Source organism: Molothrus aeneus, chromosome 13 (genome assembly GCF_037042795.1).
Source record: "Molothrus aeneus isolate 106 chromosome 13, BPBGC_Maene_1.0, whole genome shotgun sequence".
NCBI classification, from domain to species: Eukaryota; Metazoa; Chordata; class Aves; order Passeriformes; family Icteridae; genus Molothrus; species Molothrus aeneus.
The window spans coordinates 6,125,231-6,152,848 of NC_089658.1; the positions used below are offsets into that span (position 1 = coordinate 6,125,231).

The 27,618-nt window shown below is 39.4% G+C and overlaps 1 protein-coding gene across 2 annotated transcripts in view; it reads left to right on the top strand.

Annotated features, from left to right (window-relative positions):
• THSD4 (thrombospondin type 1 domain containing 4) overlaps positions 1-27,618 on the top strand; it is a 212,098-nt gene that overhangs the window by 162,956 nt on the left and 21,524 nt on the right. For both annotated transcript variants that reach the window (XM_066558881.1, XM_066558882.1), the window contains one exon: positions 23,784-23,959. In XM_066558881.1, the coding sequence (XP_066414978.1) occupies positions 23,784-23,959 (176 nt within the window). The remainder of the gene's footprint in view (positions 1-23,783; positions 23,960-27,618) is intronic.

Sequence of the window (27,618 nt, forward strand, 5' to 3'; positions counted from 1 at the left end):
CAGTTTGAAATGAATTGAATTTTATGCAACACAAATAGAATATTTTCTTCTACCCCTGCCCAAGTATTCCAATTCCTTTTAGACTTTCCATTTATTGTAGATCTTTACTGTAGGAAGAGTGTCAATGTGATAAAGAAAATATTTTAGCAGTCAAGTTGAGAATGGGCTGCAACATTAACTAGTGTGTCTTAGTGAGCCAAAACAGACTAACTCTAATAGAGCCATGAGATGTATCTGAAATTCCCCAGGAAGCATCTCATGCTGGTTTTCTAGTGTGTGTTTGTTGGGAAAGAAGGCAGTGCAGTTGTGGAGTGCTGTATAACAGCTATTCATAACTATTAATGATGTATTCATCAGGCTGTATATTTACTCTGGTATTTTTTTACAGTTGAGAGAAAAAGCTATGTATTACCAGCTCTGTAAAGTGTAGAGAAGGCTATGGGCTGCCCAGCCCTGAGCTATGTCAGAATGACTTCTCAAAGTTGTTTTCAGCAGGATTTTCTTACTGGCTCACGTGTAACAGAACCTTTTGGTAACAGAAGTGCTGACCTTGGCCAGACCTTTCCATTGGCAAAGCACTTGTGTCACATGCTAGAGACAAAGGCATACTTTTTATCCCACTGGTAATCATCATCTGGACAGTTCTCATACACTGACATGGGAAACTTGCCACTGAATTAAGTAGGACCATGATACCTTCAGTGGGACCAGCACGTTACAGCACTTGTGCTGCAAAACATGTGGGTTGGAGTATAAATACTTCTGCATCTTTGGGATTGGGATTTGAGATAATAGCAGAATTTAAAGCCAGATAACACAGATCTGAAGTGATTATTTGGAATGTGCTTTTTATGCATATTGTGTCTTGAGAACCTAATTGAAAGAAGCTGGTTGCTATCCATATCCACAGCCTCAGCTGCAAGGCACTCTGTTGGGAAGGAGGTGTCAGCAGTTCAAATTAAAATTTAGCTTAATACAGAATTGAACAACACAGTGCTTGAAAATGTGTTAGTTTTGAAATACACTGCATAATGAACTTTAATGGAGGTAATGTGGTAATGTCTGTACTCAAGGAACAGGTTGTTTCTGGGGCAGTTGTCTGAGTGTGGAGTCCTGTGGGTTTGGGGTTGAGTGAGGAGAAGGTGGCAGACACTGCCTGCCATTGCAGGCCTGCAGGGCTCTGGGGTTCTGTCCAAGGGAAGGTGGATCATTCCCAGTGCAAGTCTCCTAACATTTTCTTTCTTACCTGAATGCTATTTTCTGCAAAGATGTTTGTTTCACAGTGAACTTATTTAATTGCTAATTGTAAAGCTCATTACAGTTCATTCAGGGAATATATTGTGTGTTTCAGTTTTGTTTTTCATGGAGTTAAGTCACTTCTGCCAGTAAATGAGATAGAGACATCTTTGGATCTAATCCATTTTCCCTGCTTTCTGTAAAATAATACTCTGCTATTTCTAGCATCTTCTATTAGCACATGCCAGTATACACAATTAGTGATTAAAATAGAAGTTGCAGATTAATACTTTTTTAAACAAAGGTCCAAGGGATGTTAATAGCACTATTGTGAATATTGGTGTGCCTGAACAGGAATATGACTTAAGGGATTTGTTGTATGAAAACAACAGAGCCTGATACTAATGGGGCTGTGAAAAAAAAATGGGGCTCTGAAAACCATTTTTATTCAGTGTTCTCTGTAGCAGATAACATTCAAACAATACATCTCATGATGAAAGATTGTTAGCAACTCTTGAACTTAAAATAACATTTGGAAGTCACTTTAGAGATTCAAAATTACAGCAAATAAAGGCGTTAGATTAGAACACTGGCAGGAATTTAGAAGATAAACATTGCAAGAGGCACTGCTGTGATCATGTGAAGAGCTTTATAATATATATACTCACTGATTTCCTTCATGTGGTGCTTATTAAGTCAACTAATATACTTCAAAATATACTTTTAAAATTGCTGTTAATGATTCTTTTAGTTTTACTTTTTACACAAGATTAAATGTTTCTGTGCAAAAAAAAGATGCAGTGAATATAGTAATATGGAGGAGAGGATGCACATTGGAATTTTTAGGGCTTGGAATGAACTTTATACAAGGGATCTGCTTATAATAAACTTCTGTTCCAATGCTTCAGTGTGCCTTGGGCTCAGTGGCTCTCCCTCTGCATGAGAACTGTCAGTGCTCCATTGATAATTCTCACATTTCTGTTCAAAACCAGAGCCTGCAGTTTGTCATTTGAGTTTATGGAGTGCTGGAACCCAAAGCTATGCTGTTATGTCTGTTTATTGTGATGGATTTGAGACCTTCCCAAGGACTTGAACATTGTATTAATCATTGAGTGCATCCCTGTGTCTGTCAGTGCATCAGGGTTGGAGTGTCTCTCTTGCATCTGTGGCTTCCTGAATGCATTACTTAAAAACAAATGTAATTACAATATCTGGATAAGAATAACTATTTTTTTTACCTTTTGTCCTTTGTACTCTTGACTGTTCTCTGCTGGAGTTAAACAACAAAGATATTTCTTAGTACAGCCAACAATGTGCTGCAAAATGTGGAGAAAAGATTTAAGGAATCACTCCCTAAATAAACTGAAGTTAGACACAGCAAGTTCAAACCATAAGGAAACTTCAGAGTGAATTATTACTGTCTGAAGAGGCAATTACAATCAGTGTGTAAACTTAAGCAGCACATTTTGAATAATGTTCCTAAGAAATGCTTTTTATGATTAGGTATCCTAGTGAAACTGTTGTGTCCCTGTTTCCTGGATACTGAACTGGAGAGTTAGGAAATACTACACAGGAAGAGGAAGAACTTGGGGGGTTTTTGGAAAATGTTTACAAATCATTTATATTCTGATAAAAACATGGAACTGGCAATATAAGTTGATAACTCCTGGTTATTGGCTTTTGCCTTATCTCTTTGTCTCCACTCAGTCTCATCCTTCAGTGCTTCAGATTCTATATTTGGTCAAATATTTTCTGCCTCTACCAGACTGGCCATTAATAGCTGCTTTAGAAATTTTGGGGCGCTTTAAAAATTTCAATTCAATGTCAGTTTTAGAAGAGACCTGATGAGCAGAGAAGATTCTGACTTTTTCCAGTTAATTCAATTTAGTTGGCTAGTATTGCTAGTTGTAGCAATATTGATTCCCTGAATTAATAATGATTTTAATTAATTGCTCTCTGTGTGGCCATGCCTTAATTCAAAAGCAGCAGAGGTCTCCTAAAAGACTCATCTTTCTCACCAGGGATTTAAAAACAGCCTTGAAACTGAAGTGTCTAATGCTGACCTATCCAGGAAAGTGCTTTTCCATGGCTGTTATTTTATGCACAGAAGCCCAGGGTCCGATCAGAAAACATGCATTTTTTAGCAGCTACCCAGTTCAGTGCCTGTGATTTAATCTTACACTAATTGCTGACAGATTCCCTTCAGGATTTATGTTTAACTGGGTATACTGGCCTGAGAAATTGAATAGGTCACATTTCCTTGAGCTGAAAAGTGTGGTATTGTGGTTGGTTGGTTATGGCTAAATGGGTTTATATGGCGATTTTTAATAATTTCATGGTCTTCTTCTGCAAACTGCAGTTTCAGTACGTGTGGGGCCTACAGCTTGCTCTGACATTGTGGTGTTAATTACCTTTACCATAGCCAGTCTGGCTCCCATATTCTGTGTGAAGGGTTCAAGGCAATGGTGGAGAGGTATGAGGAGTCTGTGCTTTATGCCTGGAGATGACAGGAATCTTAGAAGCATATTCTGGCAAGAGGTTTTGGATCAGCTGAGCTTGGATCTTGCTCTTTGTGGTCATATTCCTGTGTCTGTGGACAATGTAGGTATAGATAAGCTAGGAGGGAGAATTAAAACCAGCACAAGTTTGCTTCTAATGCAAAAGGGTTATAAACCAATAGAAGAACAGTATATCAAGGCAAACAGAATTGTGTAATTTCTCCATTTCTAATATTTCTCACCTGTAGTTCCTTATTAGCATGTCCAGTTCTCCCTGTACACACTCTTACACTTCTATATCTGCTCAGTTATTGTCCTTAAAATGGTTTGAAATTGATTTTCTACAGGGAGTGTGTCTTTCACTAAATAAATGTTCATCTTACTATAGCCAACATGTATTACTTGGCTGGGATGGCCACTTACTAAAACCCTTGAAGCTGTTAAGACTTTGGATGGAATTCAACCCTAATGAATTCAACTCCACTGAATTCAAGTTGCACAAGCATCTTACCTAGTGTAATGACCTGTAGTTGGAACAGAATATATCCAGGACATTATTCTTTGCTGACCATATATTTTTTTCAACTACTGCTGTTGCTTAAATAATTACAATTTAGAATTTCTGGCAGGGTTATCTTATTATAGTAAATTCCAAGGTGACCTTTTCCCTTCTGGCTTCATTAAATAGCCAGCTGGTATCTAATACTCTGTATAGCGGTCTGTAGGGTCCCAGGCACGTTTTGAAATCGTACAAAAGAAATACTTTCTCAAAAGCTAGTTTATTTATTTTTATATATTAAATGGCCAATCTTAAAAAATATTACAAAAAGACAGACTTTGCTACTCCTCTGGGTGATGGAGAGTACTCTTTCCTCTGGCCTCAGGTTAAGCCTTGATGGCTGGGTTAACTTGTGTGTCCCAGCTTTCCACCACTGTCTCACAAAACAGTTCTCTGCAGGTCACTTGCCATCAGTGTTTTCACTCAGGATCTTTGAACTCAGTTTCCCCTTGTTGGCTGAGGGCAGGAGGTCTGAGGGATAGCCCTGAGCTGGGGTGCTGAGCAAGAGGTGCCTTCCTGGGAGGCTGATGACTTTGCACCCAGTCTGAATCTCCAGGAGAATTCTCCATGTTGCTGTTTTTCCAGCTAAATGGCTCCTTGGCCTTTATCCTCTGCATCTTAAAGAAGAGTATGGATGTTTCTTTCCAGCTGGCTGTGCTTTTTGGCTCATACCTGCTCTTTGGTGGCAGTGGTCATGACCAGTTTTGGAACCCATAAAAATCACATTTTTATTTCCTAGTTGTGTCGTCATATGACAGAGGTGGTGGTGCATTCTTTTACCATGTGTTTGTAAGCATTGTTCTTATAAAAACAACACTTGCTACAACAGAGCAGCAGCTGAAACCTGCTGTTGCTTTGATGATCTGCCCTGCAAATACATCATCTGAACAGCAGCCAGCAGCAATGAGTCCCACTGAGGTGTTGGTTTCAAAAGTTCTGTATTAAAGGAATGGTTTTTTCCTTCTCATTAAATAGGGAAAGATTGCTTTGAAAGGCAGGGAAAGGATAAAGAGCAATATGCAAAATAGTGAGAGGGAACTCAGGCTGGTTGTTCAGTTTGACTTGTAAAACACCCAGCAATCTGGTTGCTTATATAACTTTGCAAACCCCCTTGGCATGGAAGCCTCTGGAGAACTGACTCTGCAAGATTTTCACTATTTCCTGCTTCTTGTCAGACCCCAAAATCTTTAATTTCAGCCATTCTCACAGTGTTTTGATTAGACTTCTGTTTCCAGTTATGGACACAACTAAGGAACTTGAATGCAAAAATTTCAAAGAAGATGCATTAAAACATGAAAGAGATGGCCTGTTTGAACAGTTTTTATTAATCTGAACCCAATTAATGGGACCTTTTTAGATCTCAAAGCTTTAGATTCTTTTTGTCTTCTAGCTGATGACCAAACCAAGCAGTTTCCATGCAAACACTCCCTTGAAGGGTGCAGAGTGTTTGGAATATCAACACATTGTTTGTTCAAGGCTTCTTAAAATACCTGAGCTCTCTGAAAAGTGGGTGCTAATGGGGCACCTTTTGGTGAGTGCATTTCATGGCACTGGGCAATCCTGAGTAAAATGAATTCTCCTCTAACTAATGCAGCTGACTCTCTGCTTTCACTTCACTCTTCCTTTGTCCCTCTAAGGGACAGGACTGTGTTGGAAATGCCATGTACTCTTGGGAAGTTATTAGCTTTGGGAGTTGATTAAAATCCTTCACATGTAATGTATTGCTCAGTTGTATTTTATCTGGAAAAAACACTATTTTATAAAGTTGTTAGCAAGGTGTAGTCATTGCTCTGATACAATACTATTTTCCTGTTCTTACAAATTTTAATTCAAAATTAATTTTATTCTGTGACTTAGTTGTGCATAAAGAATGACCAGAATCAGTCCAAATTCATAAAGTATCCATAGGCAAACTCCCAAATCTCATGAAGACACAATTCTTCTTCCCTTTCGTGCCAAGAGGAGAAGTTGTTACTAATTTAAATAGTTGCTCAACTGCTACATTACAAAACTTAAGAAAAATGGTTGAGAACCTGGTTTCAATTGTCACAGATATTTCTATGCAGCATTCTTTGATTCCATAATCTTATTTTATTCTGAGCAAAATTCTCTTTTGGATTGAGAAAAACCTTTCTTTGTTCCTTAAGCATCCCTTGATCTAGTTAGATAGAATGTGTTCTTACATCTTTGATTCTGTAAAAGAAACTTTCTCTTTTTTTTGCTGTTCCTTCTCTTATTTCCCTTTGAACTGCTCAATTTCAACATTTTTGGGTTTTACCCTTTTCAAAATCTCTTTTAGTAAAATAATCACCCAGTAGAAATTCTACATGATTAGTGGCTTCATGGTTGGAACCAATAAAGAGATTTCATCTGCAGAGAATATTTTTATATTGCAGCATTAAATTCCAAAAGAAATCCAAGTCCTTTCTAATACACAATATATATGGGGATTTAAATCTTGATTTATAGGCTGTATGATTAAGTTAGTCAAGGGAGATTAAACTTTATCCTTTATTTCTTAGCTTGCCCAGTGTCTTTGTTTTCTATTGAATATTACTTCAAACACTTTGTGTCAGAAGAATTTGGGTGCTTAGAAGCACTACAGACCCAATCTCCTTTCAGATTTGTACCCATGGCAGCAGTAGTTGCCCCGTGGTCATAACTCCATATTTTTGAATACCAAATTTCTGTAGTTCTGAAAATGCTGGGAGTTGTTGGTGGATGTGGGTCAGGTGAATATCTGCTGTGAGATTGAGGGCTGGCTTTTGGTGAGCTACCTGGCAAAGTTACCAGCTTGCATGGCTAATTTAGACATGGCTTAGGGACCCCAGGACTGAACAAGTGAGGATCTGTTGAGCACTGATAACCATGAAGTGCCAGGGGAAGGGTTTTAAAGGTGTAACAGCCCAGCTGCAGCTGTTGTTGTTTAGGTTATTCCTTAGTCCATCACCTTCGGTCCATTCCCCTACTCCAGCTCCTCTGTGGAAGAGAAGAGCACAGCCCTGAGGCAGCACATGGTCACTCAGGGTGTGTGTGGCACCTGAACAGCCTTCTGTGGGTCCTGAGCAAGGAACACCTGAACTGGCCTTCACATAAGGGTTCTGTGCAGGAGCTCCATTGAAATCACGGCAGGTCAACCTCAGGGAGGAGCAAGAGCAGAGCTGTTAGGAGGACTCTAACCAGGCATGGGGAGATTGAAATGAAAAGCCATACCAGAGCTTTGGAAAACTTGGAAAAGAGATGTGATTTATTAGCAAAATGAAATGAGGCCTAGTCACTGCAATTACTTGTAAGGCCCGAAGGCAACAGCACCTTAGTGTGTGATGTGTCTGCTGATGTTCAGTCAGACTGCAGAATTAAGATTCCTTCAATAAGTGGAATTAAAAGTTTACTGTTGAATTTCCATCATAACACTTCATCATTCTCTTTCAGGTTTATATTGCAGAGGACTAGGGGGATTGAATTTTTCTCAAGTGTCTGGCAAAACTAGAAGAGGTTGTTCTATATTCAGAATGATAGTTCCTCAGATCTTTTGATTGTTCTTACAAAAACAATTTTCTTTCCTTCCCCAAGCCTAATTAATGCAGGGGAAGGCCAAGTCTTGGAGATTTGTTTGGTGTGAGCTTAAATTTATGAACACACAATAACTTTTTTCAGTTGTCTTTTGCCAATAAAAAGAGAAAAAAAAAAAAAAACAAAACAGTGAAGCATGATGCAGTCCTGCATTTGTGTCAATAGATTGTAACTTTTCAGCATCAAAATTTTCTTTTGCATTTTTAGCAAGGCAGACTTCTGAAGAAAAGTCTCTCATGTGTCTGTTGAAACAAAAGCACATAGTCTTAAGAACTTCTGACTTTTCTTCTGACTTTCTCTATTGATACAGTGAGAAATCAATTTTTCCTCTAACCCTTACCTCACTAAATAGCTCATCATAGCTCATCCCTGAAGCTTTTGAGTCTCTGGTTCAGAAGAGCTGCTCGTGGATTGTTTTGAAACTGTTCACAGAGTCCTAATGAGCCCCAGACCTAGTTTATTGTTCTGCCAGCAGTTAGCTTTATTAGAGGGAGAGCTATTTTGCATTGAAACTTCAAAGTTTGTGAGTTACTTTAAGCAAAGGTTCACTGCTTTATGAATGAACAGAGGATTCCTTCCCCATGCCTGTTAGTGTGACTTCAGTTCTGAGCAGTTGTGCAGATTTTGGAGAACTACAAAGGAAAATTACAGAATTGTATTCTGCTCTGTTTGTTTGTGAAGAAGTGTCACATGTTTGTAATTTAGTACATTGCCATGAGCCTTATAGATAGTATAATTTATAAAGATAAACATGGGAAATTCCATTAATGTGTTCAGGTTAATATTGAATTAACTTGTCCTGGCAGTGGCCCTTGGGAGAGTTTCTTTATGGCAAAAATCTGTGCTATGTCTTCAGTATCTCCAATGCAAACATTATTGAAGCAAAGGTGAAATCAAACTGAATCATTTTTTTCCTGCCTTGGATATATCTAAAGGTTGAGGAGGAAGAGATAGGGAGGGAGGAGTGGGATGTAAGCATTTGTGTTTTATTTCAGTATCATTCCTAATGCAGATGTAGCAATAGAAATGTGACACTTCCCTGGAGGTGAGTTGATGAGACTTTTTCAGTCTTTAGCTTCATCACTCATTTTAAGCAGAAAACAATGGTAATATGGTTAGGATACCTATGAGGTCTAACCCAAATCAGGCATGTTGGAGTGCAGCTTCCCTTTTAAATTAGTTATATGCATCTCCAGTGGCCTTGATTCTGTAGGTGCTGGGGATACTCTGTAGAGACTCTCAACTCTGCTTAGTATTACAGTGTTAATGAGCTGTCTGTCAGATTGTAGGGTGAGAAAATCTAAACCTCAGAGTGCTGCATGTTAGAGCACAGGAATACTGTGACAAAGCACATTGACTTGATTACACAGTGATGTTACACAATTTTTAGTGTTTCCTTAGTGTATTTTGTGTATGCATCTGAGATGCAGGTTTTTTTTGATGAACTTACTGTCATTAGCACTGGACTAATGCTGTTTTCTTTCCAGTTGGTTGGATTGTGTCATTTTAATTTACTATGTTTGAATTTTCATCCTGTCTTAGAGGTAGAATGAATTAACACTCAACCGTGAATTTGTATGATCAGGTCATAGCATCTGCTCATATGTGTCATCTGTTGCTGTGGTCTCAACATTGGTAAAGCACTGTTTATGTGGAGTCAAATTCCTGTTGGATTTTGTTTTTATCAGGAACTGGTATCTGTTCTGCATCCCCACCTACTTGGGCTTTTTCTTCCCTCCTCTAGTATAAAACAACCATGCTGTGACTTTCTTCCCTTGAAAACGGTGAAAAAGACCTTTAATTTCTGAGTTGCAGTTCTCACCTCTGGTTTTGTTCTCCTTCTAAGGCAGTTCAGTGCCACCCCTTGCAAGGAGAAAACTTCTCTCACTAATTGTGCAGAATAATGCAGTGGTGGAATTCACTAGGCCTGCATAAGTGCTGACTCTGACAACTTAAAACCTTAAAAACACACTCTATAAGTCAGGTTTTACAAGCAAATGTTTAATGTTAATAGTAATGTGTGTAATTGGTCTGAGTTAGTGAAGTCCTGGTTCTGTTTTGACACGTTGTACATCTGATAAATTACAGTCATCTTTTACAAAGCACTGGGTTTCAAATCAGAGATGAAAGTGAGGTGCAATGAAAGGTGCTGCTTGTTGGCATCCCCAGCAGAAATGATGGAATGGAATTAAATGTTATTTAGAACCTCCTGGCTGGCATGATGATCCAGCTTTCACAGAGTCCATATCCTGGACTAGAAATGATCTTCTGAGGGAATGCAGGAACAGGCCAGAGCTTTCATCTCCTGCAGCCTTTAGCATTCACAGTGCCCCTGAGCAGAAGCAGAGCTGCCCAGGCTTCCTGGTCTTTGAAAGGCTCCCAGACTTCAGTAGATCATTAAGATATTCCAGAAGTATTTTAAGACACTGCCTCTTAAAATTAATCATAAATAGCAGTGTAGCTGTTTAGGGCTTAAAATCCATTCAGCATGCTGAGTAGTTCCAGAGGGAAAGTGGGAACAGTGACTAAAACTTCTTGCTGTACAACGCTGCCCTCCTTTACCTTCTCTCAGTGGTGTTTTCTGCTAAAATCCACCAGTGTATGGGTTTGTATTTCATGCCTCCATCCAGAATTTGGCTTTTTAAACAAAAGCTCCTTGGTTCTTTGAGAAAATCATCACAGAAAGTGCTTCTTATCTTCAGAGTGTTTTTCTGACATTAATTAATTGGATCCTCACGATCCTGTGAGCAGGGTAAGGAGCAGCCTGGAAGTGCCCATCAAGCACTCACTACTGTACTGAGCACTTCTGCAGCCTAGCTGGAAAAAATGTTTTGTTTTGGGTTGGTTTTTTTTCAACTGCCCAAATAACTTTAAAAGTGCTTGAAAAGCAAGGCACGAAAATTAAAACTACTTTTGAACTTTGAGCAGACTTTTATGCATTCGTGCTTGTGGATGTAAAAAAGCTGCTGTTAAACAAGCAGGGGCAGATCCTGTGCAGCTCCCAAATTACAATAGTGCCATTGATTTCCTTGGGCCTGGGCTGCCACAGGCCAGCTGAAGGGCCTGGCTCCTTGCTTGGGAAGCAAAGCAGGGTATAGTAAGACCTGGTGTGAATAAAGAGCTTTAAAACCTAGTCATCAGAATGGGAGTACCACCTCAAATGAAGATGCACTTGGAAACAGATGGAATAGATTTTGTGTGAGAGTCAAGAGAAAGACATGTTAAATAAATTGAAAAGAAAACCAAAGCAAAATAAAGTTATCGGTATTTGTGGATATAACCTAGTATGGAAGTGGAAAATATTTTATCTCTCCACTGGATTACTGAAAATTCCTTTATCTCTCAAATGACCATTATCCTAAACTGTATCTGACAATAAGTAAAGGGAACCATTTTGTATTTTGGTATTTAGGGTGGGGTTTGTTTCTGTCTTCACTGAAGTTAATCAGGAAATGCTGTTGACCGCTGAAGTTGCTGTGTGGATTTTTGACAGGATTATAAATGAAAAAATGTGCAGTGTTGAAACTCACTGAACTTGGAATAAATGCACGTCAGTATTGTCCAGAAAGACCTTTAATACCTAGTTCACATTGTTATGATCAGATATTTTCCTTAGAATCTATGATCCTTTAAGATAATACAAGCTTGATGTTTAATTTGGAAGTAAAATAGTTGTTAATTGAATGGGTTGGGAACTTGGAAACATTGATGCAGTGACTGATTAAAAGGAGACTGATAAATACCATGCTAGACTATGAGTAGCATTTCAATCTGTCAATTTAAATGAGCAGTGTTACTTGCACTCTGTCAGGTTTGTAGCATCTTCCTATTTAGTGCAGGCTGAAGTGAGCCTAAGAGATGGGAGAAGAGCTCTTGAGAAATTCATGATCTGCTAAGTTTGGTATGTTGCATAAAGGTGAGCTTGCAGTAACATGCTGTCTTTTTTGGTCACTGGCAACCAGGGTGACAGAGGGCACCCCTCAGAGTGCAGCAGTAATCCTGGGGTTTGACCAGGTTGTAACATGGAGGTGGCTCTTTGGTCTGTTTGTTTAGTGTGCACAAACACCAATTAAAAAACTCCTGCTTTTGTGCAATAAGGTCTTCATTCTTTACAAATTTAATCCAATTATGTGCTCCCTTTCTTCTGCTGCTTTATTGTTCCTACTCTGCTTAAGTAAGCATTAGAAACCATTATTGATCAGTGCCTTGAAGCTCTTGTGCTGTTTGCAGCGTTAGGTGCTGGATGAAGTGCTGAGCTTCCTGCCCTGCTCCTGGCTGAGAGTGATGAAGAAGCCTTGGCCCTGTGCGTTTACACTGAGCTCAGTTTGCTGTGACACCAGCAGCCATCTATTCAGGGTGGTGGTAACTGAAAATGGTGCTACAAAGCCCTGCAGTCTTTCTCTTCATGAGGCTTTAGCAGTGGAAAGAAACAGTGTGTTTACATTCGTATTTGAGAAAGGAATTAAACCCTTTTGTTGCCTTTTTTGTTTATTTTTGGGCATTTGGGTTGGTTTGGGGTTGTGTTTTGGTGGGTTCTTTGAGCAGAAGAGAATCTCAGTACAGATGCATGTGATGATTTTACTGGCTTGAGTGGAATAGACATTGTTGGATCAGCTGGTTATGGCTTTGGATGATGCAGACAGGGTTTGTGCTTTAGGTCAGACTGTTTTTTTAGGCAGCTAGTATAGAAACAAACAAGGTAAATGGAAAAGAAATGCTGGAGGAAGTAAGGGAAAGAAGATGCTAAGTGAAAGGCAGTATAAAGGGAAATACCAAAACTCATTCCAATAAAGACTCACTCTACCAATACATCTTTTAAAATGCTAGTAAATATTTTAACCTGGATTTATATCTATATAAAATCATCAAGGAAGTATGTGGGGATTGGTGATTACTTGGAATGGTATAATAGTCACTGATACAGACATTTTTGGTTCATTTAATTTATTCAAACTTAGCTTGTGCATTTTTTTAAATGTAGGTAACTCAGCAGCTTTATTGAGTGACTGCATCTGCAGTTCAATTGCTTTATATTTTAAAATACCTACCCAAGCTCTGCAAGCCTTGGCAGTTACTCCCAGCCTACTGTGCTGTGCACAAACCAGTTGCATTCTACATGTCTAACCTCTAAAGGATCCCAGAGCCTTTCTGAAGTTGATACAGTTGATTCTCTTTGGCTTTTTTTCTCTCCAAAGGCTTTTCTTGGTTCTGTGGTCAGCAGTGAGACCATTTCAGTGTTTCCTTAGTCAGGAGTCGGAGGTGAAGTGGAGGCTGCAGTGTGGGCTTCCAGTGACACAGCTGTAATTAAGCAAAGGCCACGCACAGTTGTTCAGCAGATATTACAGAGACTGCAGCAAAGCAGTTTCTCCCAAGCCATGGCCTTTCCCCCAGGATCCCAGGGTGTGGAGATAAACAGCTGAGCCCCCCAGGGAGGGGCAGCCTGCCCTGTTCATGTGTTGAGCTTTGGGAGGGGCTCTCTGAGGTCCTGTCCCTGGAATACAACGAGCACAGAAACATCAGTGCTTTGATTTGTGATTTGGCAGTGGCCTGGGAGTGTAACCACTTGAAATTATGGCAGTCATCATGGTCTAGTCCACAAAAACCTGGATTGAAAAGGTGGATTTCTTTCTATTTACCCTCCCCCTGATAAAACTCCTGGTTTTGCTTGAGTTGTATTAAAATAGGTTATGTAAAGTTGAAGACTTTGTACCATTGGTTAAGAGTTTGTGCTAACTTTCAGTAGCATCAAATATTTCCTCGACATGTGTAACATGTTACATTGCAGTAATTGATTAGTTTGTGTTTATAACAGGAAACTAGTTTAAATTACTTTGGGAGGGTGGATATTTAAAAGGCTCTTCACTCATAGACAGCATTCATAAAAAGACTTGCTTATTTATCTCAAACATGGAAAAAATGTTCCCAGCTGAGTATGAAACTATGTGTGCTGGATGTACTTTCACCAAAAATTAAATTCACTATTAATGTAAACCGTGTGAAAAATGCTGTCTCAAATGCAGAAAAAAATAGATTATGGAGTGTACGAATTTGGGTTTAAGCAAAAATTAGGGCTGTATTTAATCACTTTTTTATGGTTCTGAAAAGGTGGTACTGGAAATATCCTATTAAAGGGAAAAGAGAGCTTATCAAACTTTAATAAGACTTAATCAAAGATAGAAAGACAAGGATTTTTTTCCTAAGGAGATGCTAGAAACTTTCTTCTGAAATGTTGAATATTTAATGTTCAGAATGATAAATTAATTTCAGTCAGGTTCTATAATTTGACACCATTGTATATAACAGTCCCTGTACAGTGCATTGATCAGGAGACCCGTGGGGCTGATGCAGGAGGTCTAGAAGATCAAACTTTAGAATTAGGAGCAACTGTCTGCAGAACTGTTTACCAGTGATCTGCTTGCACACTGTAGGGGGAAAAAATAAGTTACTTCTTGCTAAAAGAAGAGAGAAACTTTCTTTTTATTAATATATTCTTTCCCATGTATGCTTGGAAAAACATAAATTCAGTTCCTGATGGCAAAATAATTACATAGTTTGTGCTAGCTATACTTAACTCATTTTCTTCTATTGTCTGTTTGGAATCTGGACTGCACTGTTTCATCTGTGCTGCAGACAAAATGCTGCCATTAATTAGCCAGAGTTATCTGATGGTCTGAGGTTAGACTCACACCTTGCAAACCCATAATTTTTTCCTGTGTTTCTGTGAGTAGTTTGATCAGAGAACTTTTTTTTTTTTCATTAGCTTAGTAGGTAGCTTGGGAATAAAGAACAGCAATAGAATGAGATGTGATACTCTGAAATGCTCTCTGTATTTGGAATGATCCTGTGCTACTTTTTGTAAAATATTTCAGTCATATTCTTTGTTGGTTTTGGAGCTATAAAAGCCATCAATAAAATGTGATGATTTCTGGCTTTGTCATGTCTATAGATTTCTGGGCTTCCCTCCAGGTATCAGTTGTGTGTTTCACATGGTTTGATGGCTTTGTCAAATAAATATCAAATCAGTTCCATCCCAGAACATCTTTTTTATATTAAAATGTGTGAACTGACATAAACAATAACATGAGTGATACTGCTCCAAGCCTTTATAGCCAGAAGATAATGCCTGAGAAGGTGATAGCAGTGCTGTATTTCCAGCTTTCCTCTGACCACCCAGCTTATTGTGCCAGATTTCCTCTTCTGGAAGAGTGTACTCAGGTAAATGGAGACAACCTCTCCCAAGTGTCTGTCATTTTTCTTCACTAGGAGTCAAATACTCCAGAGGGTGTGTAATGAATGATTGTTGTTTTAAGTGAAAGACTAAGGTTTACATGCTGTTGTCAACTTTAATTGGAAGAAAGAATGAGTGAAGAGCTGGGCGATTTTTTAGGGCTGGGCAGGGGCAGTCTGTCTGCTTTAGTCTGTGGCTGTATCCTTACTGTAATGGGCACTGAATTAATCAAAGCACCTGTATCCTTACCCTAGAGGTCAGGATTAATTAATCAGAGCCCATCTTCTCCCTCCACAGTCTGGTCTCTGTCTGCTCTCGACTCTCTGTGCCCTCATCTCCCCTGGTCTGAGGTTTGCCTGCCCTGCTGGGCCCATGGCTGCCGGGCCCCAACACCCTGGGGGCTCCTGCCAGGACAGGGAACCATTTCAGGTTCTCCTCCATGCCAGTGTCAGCACTCACTGAGACCTGAGTGTACCTGGGACCTCAGTGCGGGTGTCAGCCCAGCCTGAAACCAGCCACGAGGTGTGAGTGAGGGGCCTCCAGAGAGCAGCAGTGTCAGACACAGGGCCAGAGCAACTCGAGCCTAAGCCAGGGGACCCAGCAGTGCTCTCAGCTCAGTCTGTGTCTTCTGAGTTCCAGTGTTTAACTTCACCACACAGAGCTTCCAAAATTCTTGAGAAATTCCACTTGAAATTCAAAACAGTTTAGGAGTATTCATTAGCTCCAGTTTTTCATAGCAAGGAACAAAAGCTATTTAGCAAACAAAAGAAGCAGTTTCTACTTCAGCTTTTAATTCTTGTGACATAGAGTGGTCTTTTCTGCAGAAATGTCACAATCTGCTGGTTTAGTTTAGCTATCATACAATTATTCCAATTCTTGGCAGTTGACAGGAGCGCAAGGAGGTACAAAACACTTTTTGTTATGCCAGCTGGAGAAAAAAGTGGGGTATTTACACATGTGCATTTCACTAATCTGGCCCTTCTGACTGAAGTAGTGTCTAGATTAGAAGATAATTCAATTGCATTTATCTACCCAAAGGACTTTTGCCAAATGTGTGCTGAGTTTCTGTGCTGGGTTCACTAAGATGCAGTTGAACTGTGCCAGGAGGCTCAGCTATCGTGTTCAGAGCCGTTAGCAGCCAGTCCAATCAACTCCTGAAATACAAGAACCAGATTCTTACTGAAATAATGTAACTAGGACAAATCCTATCATCTGCAGGTTCAGCTGGAGCTGCATGGCTAAAATATCACATGCTACTCTGGAAATGTATCCCTGTTGGAGACTACCAGTCCTGAACGTTGTTTGTTATTTCTAAATCCTTTATTTACAGCTATTGCCAGTGGAGACTGTTTCCTGATGTTACTGACATAGGGTAGGAAATACATTGCTAAGAATTCAAGCCCTGCTTTTTTACTGGGCTTAGACAAAAATTCTAATTATGCCCTATAAGAGCTGAAGTTCTGACACTGCCACTAAGAAACTGTAACCTCAGTTATGTCCTGCCTTCTTTACAGAAAGAAATTAAGAATGTATAAGTAAGAGTGGGAAAAGGGATTTTGAATTTCTATATTAAAAAAAGCCCACAATTTTGAGTTAGACTCTATTGATTAATTTCTAGAGTCTTCTGAACCATAGGAGTTCCCTTTGAAGTGCTGCATTTCCCAAAACAAAATAGTAGATATGCAATGGGCTATACATTCAACATAGTTACAGACACAAGACATGTATGATTCTCACTCTGGTTCTCTGGAGCTTGGTGTTGTCCTTCTCTTCATATTTAATTCCTCTCAGTCTATTTTTGTCCTTCTGTCCTTCCTCTTCAGTATTTTTATTTTAAAATTACATACAACTAAACAGCAGAAAATTTACATAGACTTTAGTGGAGTTGGGAATTTAGTCAACCACTTCTACCCCTTCAACTCAAGGGACATTTTTGTTCAAGTTATAAGAGAGAGAGGTTTTTATAGATTATTTTAATAGTACTTAATAAAATGTATTTGAAGTATATAATTATAGAGAATGGCTAGGTGTACTGTCATTGTGTGTATTAATTGTGTAAGTCCTTTTAGATTGGGTCATTCACAGAATAATGGAATCTGCTCATTTTCAGATTTTGTTGGAACGATGCTTATCTTCAACAAATGTTGTGCTGGCCTTCTGTTAGCTTGTCTTGTGCTTCCCCCCAGTATAGGGGGCTGTAATACATGACTGATAAAATGAAGGGATTTTTCAGGAGTGATGGTATTTCTAACAGGAGTTCTTTGCTCATTGCAGTCCATACTTTGGTACAAAGTAGGAATTGAAGCACCCTTGATGAAGAGCTGAGTTGTTGCCTGTTTAATTGTGGTGGTTATTGAGATGCAGTGCCAATACTTGCATATGTCATGAACAGCATAGACCATTAATGCCTTCACACTTCTCTGACTTTGATAAAGCCTGTCATGCTAAAGAGGCCTAGGCAGGTTTGGTTTTGTGCTAGAGACCTCATAAACAGCACTAGCCTAAAGATTAACTTCATCTCTGTTGTTTCCTCTTATTCCTTCGTTTACTTTCCTGGGAAATGTTAGTATGGCCTCCAATAAATGCTTTTAGAAACTAAATTATATGATCTGGATAAGCATACTCTTTAGTGTTCCCTAATTCTCTGCTATTTAGAGCCATATCTGAACATTCAGAATTACTGCCTTGGCATAACTTACTCCCCATGGAAAGCCTTGAAATCATGTAAGTGTTATTAGTTTTGTACTTAGGAATAATAATATTAAAAGTCATCAATCACTCAAGAGCACCTCCTTGGAAAATGGGAAAAGGCATTTTATTAGAGCAATTTTAAAGAAGGGAAACAGTAATAGGAAGAAAACTGAAAATTAAACCCAAGATGCAATTCATAAGGAATGCTTATGCCTTGCAGTGCAAGAATTAACAAAATGCTGAAATTCTGCTTTGATGAATGTTTTTTACTTGAATCATCAAATCTGCTTCATGAGCTCCCCATTTTCAGTGCTTCAGGCTGTACACAGACACAGGTTTACAGTCTCAGTGTAGCAGCTGGGTAATAGGATGCAGAGCATTTCCCTGCCTGAGTAACACTACTGTTTATATGGTTTTCCAAAGGTCTGTGTTGCACACTGCTTCCCACTGGGATTGAGGATGATGTGTGGGAGAGCAGCAGTGACATGGAAGCACAATAAATGCCCAATGGTCACATTTTGCACGTGTCAGGTCATATATCTGTGTGTGTATTTTGCAGTACCTCGTGTGCCAAGGTCTCAGCAGTCACAGTGTGAGAATGCTGTAGTCAGAGAAAGGGTTTCTCAAATTATGCTTCTCATGTCACCAAAAAGACAGAAGAGGAAGCCTAGACTAGTTAATGTGGTTTTGTTTCATGGGCTGTTACTAATACCTATCAGAGAAGACTGCTAAAAAGCATGGGGAAATCCTGCATCCTCTCCTGACAGAAGCTCAATATTTGGTACCATGCAGATTGACCCTGCTCTTCCTTTGGAGTTTTTACTGAAGCCATGGAGACTTCAGACCTGCTGTAGTGTCTGGGCCTGAACAGACTGTACAGCTATAGGGCAAATCTGGCTTTTTTCTCAAAGCCTGTAATACTTATTTGCATCGGCGGTTAATTGTCTGTTCTGCTTTGCTGCCCCAGCATTTTCCTTGAGCTGATGCATCAGCAGGGCTTACAGAGTCAAGCACAAAAAGGAGCAGGCACAACTGAGAGAAGTGGGAGCTTCTCTCTGAGGAAATTGGGAAAGCACTAGTTCAATGGATCCTCCAAAATGGAAAGTGACTGTTTGCTGCAGTGCAGAAAAGGAGCATTTCTGTTTGCAGTGATTAACTGCAAAATAATTGCATTTAAGCTAATAAACAGTATTTTCTTTTTGCAGGTAAAAAAAAAAATCTGGAATATTCAAAAAGTGATAGTGGGATTTGCTGCTCTCATAATCATTAGGAAATGCACCCAGAAGATGCCTGCTTTCTCAAAACTAAAACAACACTAAATTACACCTAAGGCAACCGAATAGGAATCTCTTGTACTTGCTTTTTTTGACACTGTCTTGGTGGAGGGGTAAAACTTGCCAAAGTGGGACCTCAGGACAAACTTGGCAAAATTGGTTTAATGAAATTCACTGTTTCAAATTTATTCCCCTTTGAAGCAGGATTTTTTTGTGTGATAGCTTCCTAAGGAGAGTATCTGAATAACTTATTGAACAAGATTATGCTGTTGACCTGAAGTTCTGCTGTTAATATTTTAGATAAGAAAGACAACTGTGCAAACCTTTCCTTGGAAATAATAGTAGACTTGAATTATCATTTCCTTTTAATAGTGTTGGGAATCTGGTACTTTTATCTAATGCCTACTATAAAAATATTTAAGCAATTGCTTGACTGCTAATGCTAGCAATAATTACTATGTGTCATATTTAATTTGCAATGTTATGACAACTACTCAGTTCATGGATAAATTCAACAGTACCATTACAAAATAAGCATATGTCCAAGCTACTCAAAGCTGTAAGCAAAGATGTTTGTTGGATTTCTAAAAAGCAGATTTTGAAGTTTCTTCTAGGTAAAAAAATAAGTAATATAGTAATATGTGTAATAAAAAATAAGTAATATATTTAAGAATAGGGGTCTGTATTATGGTGTAATTGTATAGAAAGGCAGACAACCAAAATTCTCTTCTCCAAAAGCACTTGAAGACAACTTCAGACATTAAAAAAATCCTCAAAAAAATTCCAAAAAATTATTCAGTATCACAAAACACAGCCTGCCTTCATGCCTGCCAGTCTTGCAAGATGGAATGCATTCAGAAGTAGCCACTGGTTGTAGGAGTTGCTCTGGTCAGCAGGCTGTGGGTATGGCTGCTCAGAGTTAAAGGCCAGCTCTGTGCATTTGCTGCACTTTTCCACTTTCTGGACTTTTCCATTTGCTTCACTTTTCCAACAAGCCCTTCCCTTCCAAGTTTCTCTTCCTGTTGCATTCCTCATGGTTAGTACCATGAAGCCAGCTGACTTACCTCCCAGGAGATGTTACCAAAGGCTATCTATGGGGCTGAGTTGTATAAGATGCACCGCCCTGCACTGTTTTTTATAATGCAATATGTGAATATTTTAGATTTGTCTCTGAAAGCTCCATATAATGTATTTTTGTGCAGGAAAGATAAACAGGAGAAGTTGCATGTTTCTTTCACTTCTTTCATCAAAGTGGTTACTCAGAAGTAGTCTTGACTATTTACTGCAGCTGTGCCTGGGCACTTTCTTAAAAGGTGCTGGGAAAGTGGTGTTTCTATAGAAAGCTTGTTAAAATAAAATACAAGGAAAATGCTTCAAATGTGATGTGTCAAGTAAAAATTGTGCTTATGGTGTAAAAAACAAGAAAGTTGCTGCACTTTGCCTGTAAGATGCTTTGGATTTTGGTTGGCAGCTGCAAAGCAAATGCAGAGAGAGCGAGCCCCATCCATGTCGCCCACTCACCTGTTGGAGGTGCCTTTGTTGAGGACCTTTATCAAAGAACATTTTATGATGTCTTTTCAGTCTTTGACTTGAATGCATCTGCAGCTTGTGCAGGTTCCCTGGATTGAATCACCAGTGAGACATTTGCAGTTGACTCCAGCAGCCAGGCCCTGCCCTGGATTCCCACTGGCCACAGCTGCAAGGCTGTTCCCAGAGAGGGGAACTGCTCCCTGCTTCACTCTCTGTGGGGCAGGACCAAATGGGAGACACTTCATGGGTATGGGAAAGAACTTCAATTCTGTCTGTCTGCAGCCTTAATAGGGCTTGTAAAGCAATTAAGTAGGACTTAGGACACTCTTCTCCCGGACAGAAAAGCCTTAGGACAGAAAAATATACTCTATTGCTTTGCATGTTAGTGCTGTTGCCAGATTTAAGAAGTTTCATTTTGTTATTGGTACTGTGCCTATTTTGGGTGAAAATGTACTGCAAATAGTGAGGTACTACACCCACACCATAAATATTTCTCTTCAGATATGGTTAAAAAAATAGGAGTCATTCAGCAAGGCACTTAAAATATATATCAAACTACTAATATGGAGAAGTTAATCAGAATTGAATCCTGAAATACTCCATATCACTCTGGGTCCTGAAATACTCCATATCACACAATGCAAAACATTATTGAAGGCCACTGTAAACAGCACAGTTTTAGTTAAAAGTTGTTTCCAAGATGAAAGATCGATTAAATGGGCTACAGCATGTATGAGGAATTCCTCATGAGGACTTAATGGTAAAGCTTCTCATAATCTTTCATGCTTTGGCTAAAAATATTAACACCATAAAAATTCTTCAGGGGGTAGGCTTGAGGTGGTGGATGCAGAGTGATCAAAACATAAAAGAGGCACATTTTCCCTTTTTATGGAGAGGCCTCTTTCAAATGTGTCATATGATGGATTTGAAATGAAAGTTTAATGTGCACTCAGTTTTTCAGACAGCCATATTTCTACAGTTGCATTATTAATAACAATCTTAGCCAGCTCTCTTTTTTTTCCTTGAGCTCTTGATGATTCATTTATCTTATTTGTTTAGCATCAATCTAAGAAAAAATACTCAGATCATAAAGTTAAGGAAGTGTTCCACATTAATAAACCAAAGTAAAATCAGTCTCTTAAAACATTTTGCAGAAGTTTTTAATCCATAGTTGTTTGAATCAAAGAGTAAAAAAGTGTAAATAGCAAATAATGTGGCTGGATTTCCAGTTTAGCCTGTGTGCAATATATTTTGAGCTGCAATTTTTCCTCTCTGCACGATATGAGGAATGCTGAAGCCATTTCCATGGCTGATGTTGTATAAAATATTTTTCAAGTAATGTCCACAGTATAGAGATTGTTTTGTTGGCATGTCAGTAAATGAAACCTAGGAAGCAAGTGGATGTATGGCAGCTCTTGGGAAAATAAACATGTAGCATTAAGTAAAATAAAAGTTCAAAATGTGTGATTACATTTACAGGGTCTGATCCAAAGCCATTAAATTCATTGCCATTTTTGCTTTCATAAAAATATTTCATCAATATTAAGCAAATTATAAATAGTTGGGTAGTCAGCAGCAACCCCTCCAAGTCAAAAGATGTTGAATTTTACAACCTAACAAGACAAGGGAGTGTCACTGTCTCTTCTCATAGGACATTCTGTTCTGAGCCCTGCAGCAAAGCACAAAGACTGCTTCTATTGATTAGTTAAGTTAATTCAGATGTCTGGAATACGTACAAAAAAATAAGTGTTCTCTCTCTAATGTGTATTACTTTGGAATTAGTAGCATAAATCTAATTTCCCATCATTTAGGCCATGCTATGTAAGTTTTTCCTAGTAGCATAAATAGTTGTGTATAATGTTGAGAGCATTTTAACTGAGTATCACTGTTGTTGAGACAGGGTGAAGAAGAAGCAAATTGGAATAACTGGCTCCTTGACCCTAAATTTTTTTTAAGTTCAAAGCTTGTACCTTTAATTTGGATTTTAAAAAGTAAATTACCAAGCAAAATACAGCCAAGGGTATTACTAGATTTTATTGTCTCTTTTAAAGTTTTTATTTAAAAGAAAATTCTTTTGTAATAAAATTGAAAATCTATGAGTAGAGCCTTTAGAGAAACTAAGGGTTCTGTCATTCCTGTGTCCTTAAGCAATGTCTGATAGGGTTTCAGCCCCTCTCTCTCTCTCTATATGTGTATATATATTTATATGTATGTATATATGTAAAATAATGCTACTGTAGTATTTCATAAATTATGCGTATATGTGGCAGGAGTTTCTGACCTTAAAGACTGAAAATTATAGTCACATAGACAGATAAAGAAAATAGGAATGAGGAGGAACAGAGGCTCCTATGTCACCAAACCAGTGACTAGCCCATAATAACCAAGGGACGCACTGCCCAGCGGGACATTGAATCCATATTCTATCAGTCGCTGGCTAGTATCTGATTTGCAAGTCACTTTCTTTAAGCAAGGGATCCTACAGAGCATTTTCAGAATGCTCAGCACTCCAAGCAGTGCTGCAGGTCAGGACTCTGCAGATGTTCTGACAAAGTTGTTCTGAAGAGGAAGTGGAGGGACCAGCCAAAGGGCATCATGAAGAATAACAGGAACATTTGGCAACTCAGGGTACTCATGTGCTCCTACGTTGTTTGGTCCTTCTACATTGTGCAATGCACTGGTTTTCTGTATCTGACTCTGTGATTTGTTCTGCCTAAATCACAAACTAGTCCATGCAATGGGAAGAAAGTGCAGGAAAACCACTTCCTTGGCATCCATGTGTGCTGTGTGTGCTGCTGGCTGGCTGAGAGTCACGTGGCCACCTAGGAGAAACCGTTGAAAAAGATTTCCAAGCTGTCTTTGATTTTTCTTTCTTTTCCTACAGCGTAAACATACGAAATGTTGAGACACAGTTTTCTAAGATTGCTTTGTGTTTATTTGTTGAGTTTTTTACTGATATAACTGTACTTTTCATCAGCTTTGTTGCCTGGCCTCAGGAATACCTGAGAGTGTTCTGTGCAGCTGTGGGGAGCTGACTGGGCAGCAGTGTGGGAAGGGGCTTTCCTGTGACAAGTGCTTGTGTTTGTGTCCCTGCATGTGGGAAGGGGCTTTCCTGTGACAAGTGCTTGTGTTTGTGTCCCTGCATGTGGGAAGGGGCTTTCCTGTGACAAGTGCTTGTGTTTGTGTCCCCGCAGCCCTGCGCAGCCGCTCGGGACGCTCCATCATCAACGGTAACTGGGCCATCGACCGGCCGGGCAGGTACGAAGGAGGGGGCACAATGTTCACCTACAGACGCCCCAATGAGATCTCCAGCACTGCAGGGGAGTCCTTTCTGGCTGATGGGCCAACAAATGAAGTCCTTGATGTCTATGTGAGTTAGTATTTAAATTATTCTTCCTGATGGAAAAGAAATCGTTCAGTTCGTGGTTAACACGCAGCACTAAAATGGTATTCAGTACCAACACTTTGTTGCTGCAATTTTGAAATGTTTGTTTCGATGTTTTACACTTGTTTGCTGTGGTATCTGTTTTGCTCCAGATCATAGGAAATCTTCATCAAGCCTTTTTCTCTCAGACTTAACTGATCCAGTATAACCAATTGAACTTGCTCAGTAAAGTAGAAATATGGCATACAATGTTCAAGGCTTTTCTTTTGTGAACTGGATTTTTTCTGGATACTTTCCTATTGAAACAAATTTGGTATAGTTTAATTTCTCAGTGAAGAAGCAAATACTTAAGCCAGACAAGGCCTCTCACCATCTCAGTTTCCTTTAAAAGAAGCAAGTCCATGCTTGCTTCTATTCCATTCTACAGAATGTAGGATTTGAAGCAGGGCAGTTTCAATATGAAGCTGTGATGGGAGACCATAGATAATTGCTATTTGAGAAAGGAAGACAGAAGACAAATTGTGTCTAAGAGGGAGAAATATTGAGAAAGCTTTTTACTTTAGATGGGATGGGTTTTTAGTTCATCATACTGAAATAAAAAACATAACTGGAATTGATTACAACTTCTTCCAAGATAAATGGTGTGTTCTGAGATTATACACTCCCACACAGTAAAATTCATTTCTTGAAAAAAAGAAATTAACTGAATATATGATTCTTTCATACAGGCTTTTTTGTCCTTGAGTGCAATGCAAGGTAGAAAAGTGAATGTGCTGGATAATTCCATAGAAAACTTAATAGTAACTACCCTGATTACTAAGCTGGGAAAAGTTAGATGTTGGCAAAGTTATTTCCCATCTGCTATATGGTGTCTAATAAAGCAGTGTAATAATTATGCTAACACTAGAATCATTAAGGTTGAAAAAGACCTCTAAGATCATCAAGTCCAACTGATCCAAACTTCTTTTCCAATTGATTGTAATGAACGACTGGGAAAAGCCTGGAAAAATAAACAATTGGGCTCCTAAACTGTGCAATGCAGACTCTGTGTTTTTCAGATGTTTGTGTTTTTGTGAGGTTACAGGGTTTGTGAGTTGAGGCTTGCCCCTTGAGTTTTTATGTTCAGCCCATTAATGCCTAGTACATAATGACCCAGAGAGAAATGGGTTAGGAAATGGATTAAACATTTCCAAAGTAATATCATAAAAAAGCCTTAAGTTTTGATGTTGTTTGATGTTTGTTTTGGTGTTTGATATTGTAATGTTTTGGTTTAGGCTTAGGGAGTGTAAGAAAGCTGCCATGATGGGCATAGCTTTGCCAGCTTTGCTCTGTGGCTGCTGCTGTGGATTGCCACTTCTGATTTGACAGGACTCTCACCTGAGATGTTTCTGGTTGATAGGAGGAATAATACAATTCAGTATAAAATGGTAGTTTAGTCTCTTTTTTAATATACTGTGGGAAGATAAAGGTGAATAGTGCTATATGCAAGAAAATCAATGCTCAGTATGACACCGCCTCTCTCCCAGGCTTGAGATGTGTAGCCAAGCAGATACAGATGTCTTTTTTCAGACTTCATCTTACAGTGCCTGAGTCGTGTAATTCTCCATTCACCCATACTCATGATCTTTATGCTCTGTGTAGAAAAATGAAGAGATTTGCAGATGGGAACTCCAAATGGCTTCTGTTCTGTTTTTCTGAGATATGCTGTCTTTCTTCCACTCTGAAATATAAAGTGAAAAGCTTTCTGATGTACAGGAGGTTATAAGTAACAAGAAAAAGAGATGCAAGTTCTGTCCAAGTGTGAAGTATACATTGCTACAAAGACTTGGGTCCACTAAGTCAAAGCAAAACTGTTCTATCATTTCAGGAATTTTCCTGCAGGAAACCTGAAACAATATGCTAATTAGGGACCTCATCAGTTAAGCTCTGTCTAAAATATGCCTGTCAGTTGTTTTGAGAAATATGATGGAAAAACCATCACATGGGAACCACTGGAAAGTTGTTCCTGGAACCATCTAAAGAACAGGGTCCTGGCTCTGGAAGGGGATGTGTACTGTACTGCTGAAGTTAGTTCACAGTTCTTGGTTCTCTCAGGACCACAAAGAGGGTGTATTTTTTGGATAAGAAAGTGACATTGGAAGGACCCAACCTTTAAAAAAAATACTGCAGGCAGTGCATTATTAGCTGGTTCAGAAAAGTGAATACTCTCTGGGGGACAGTGTTTAGAGGAACAGCTATTATATTTGGCAAGGAAAGAGTGATTTTGACATAAGTTAAAACAGAAGTCTGAATCCCTAGTTGGTATTAATAGATGTGAATTTAGTGAAGCCTTGAAGCATTAGTTGTCCTCTGCTGGGTCACTGGGCCATTAGGATAACAGGACATTTTACTTCTAGGTCCATGAATCCATGAGATTCATTGGTGAGAACCAAAAAGCCAGAGGTAGCTCTGGTGTTTGCTTGTGGGTTTGTTGGTTTGGGTTTTTGTTTGTGTTCTGGTTTGATTTGGTTTGGTTTTAAAGGGTACTTTGAGTATAGTCTGAGGCTTTTAGCAGATTAATCTCCACAGAGAGTTCAGGCTAGAACATGAGTGTCAGTACTGAAGTGATGAGAGCTAAAGTGGTGGAACTATCAGCTCATGACACCCCTGCATTTGTAGTGTGGGTGTGCTCAGGCTCAGAGCAGCAGTGCAGTAGAATTGAGTTGGGAATGGAGTGTGCTGCTAACAGTTTATAAAAGCTGTCCTAAAGTCATATCTTTCTCAGGTCCTATTATGCCCAATTGCTTACACAAGCACACCCAGTTTAACAGTGACTGTCAGAGTCACGCTCCTGTCAGCTCACCTGGGCTTGTGCAGCAGCATTCTGAAAACCCTGAGCTTCATTTTCACATTTAAAGGAGAAAACCTTCTGGTTCCTGCCTGTGTTTCATAAAGAACACGTTGATAGACTTGTGTTCTGTAAGGCATCTTGGTTCAGTTGAAGATGAATGTGGAAGGATGCAGGAGGGCTGCAGGCGATCTTCAGCTGCTGCTGCAGGTCCATGGGCCTTTGGGACCTGCTCCCTGATCTTTGCTGGGCAGTGCTCCTGGGGAGGGCAGCAGGATGGCCCCAGTTTGAGCTGCTGGGTTGCTGGGGCTCCTTGGGTGCTGAGGGAGCTGCAGGTGCTGGAAGGAGCAGCAGCTTTGCCATGGACACAGAGCAGTGTGTGTGCTGTCTGCAGGGGTCTCCTTGAGCTGCTGGGGAATCTCTAAAAGTGCCAGAGGCTGCGTGTGTAGGGTTGGGGGTTGTGGTGTTTTGGTTTTTCTGCTTTGTTTCTTCTTTGCTTTTGTTTCCTCAGGCGTCTGTCAAGTCCCTGCTATCTGAGAGTGTTTTGATGACCTTAGGACCATCTCTTCTACTGCTGAGGCCTGGTGTGAGCCTCTGCTGCTCCCCTTGCTGAGGGGAGAGGCCATGGCTGGCACAGCCCACAGCACACCTTGGCCCAAGCCAAGTGTGCTTGGGCTGTGCCAAGCAGTCTTAGGTTTTTCAGAGAAGATTTAGACAAACAGTTTCTCTGCCATCAAATGCTAGCTCAGTTTGCAAACACAGGAACTTGCATTTTCTTCTTTGGAAATAGTAACTTGTATTTTCTTCTTTTTGCATT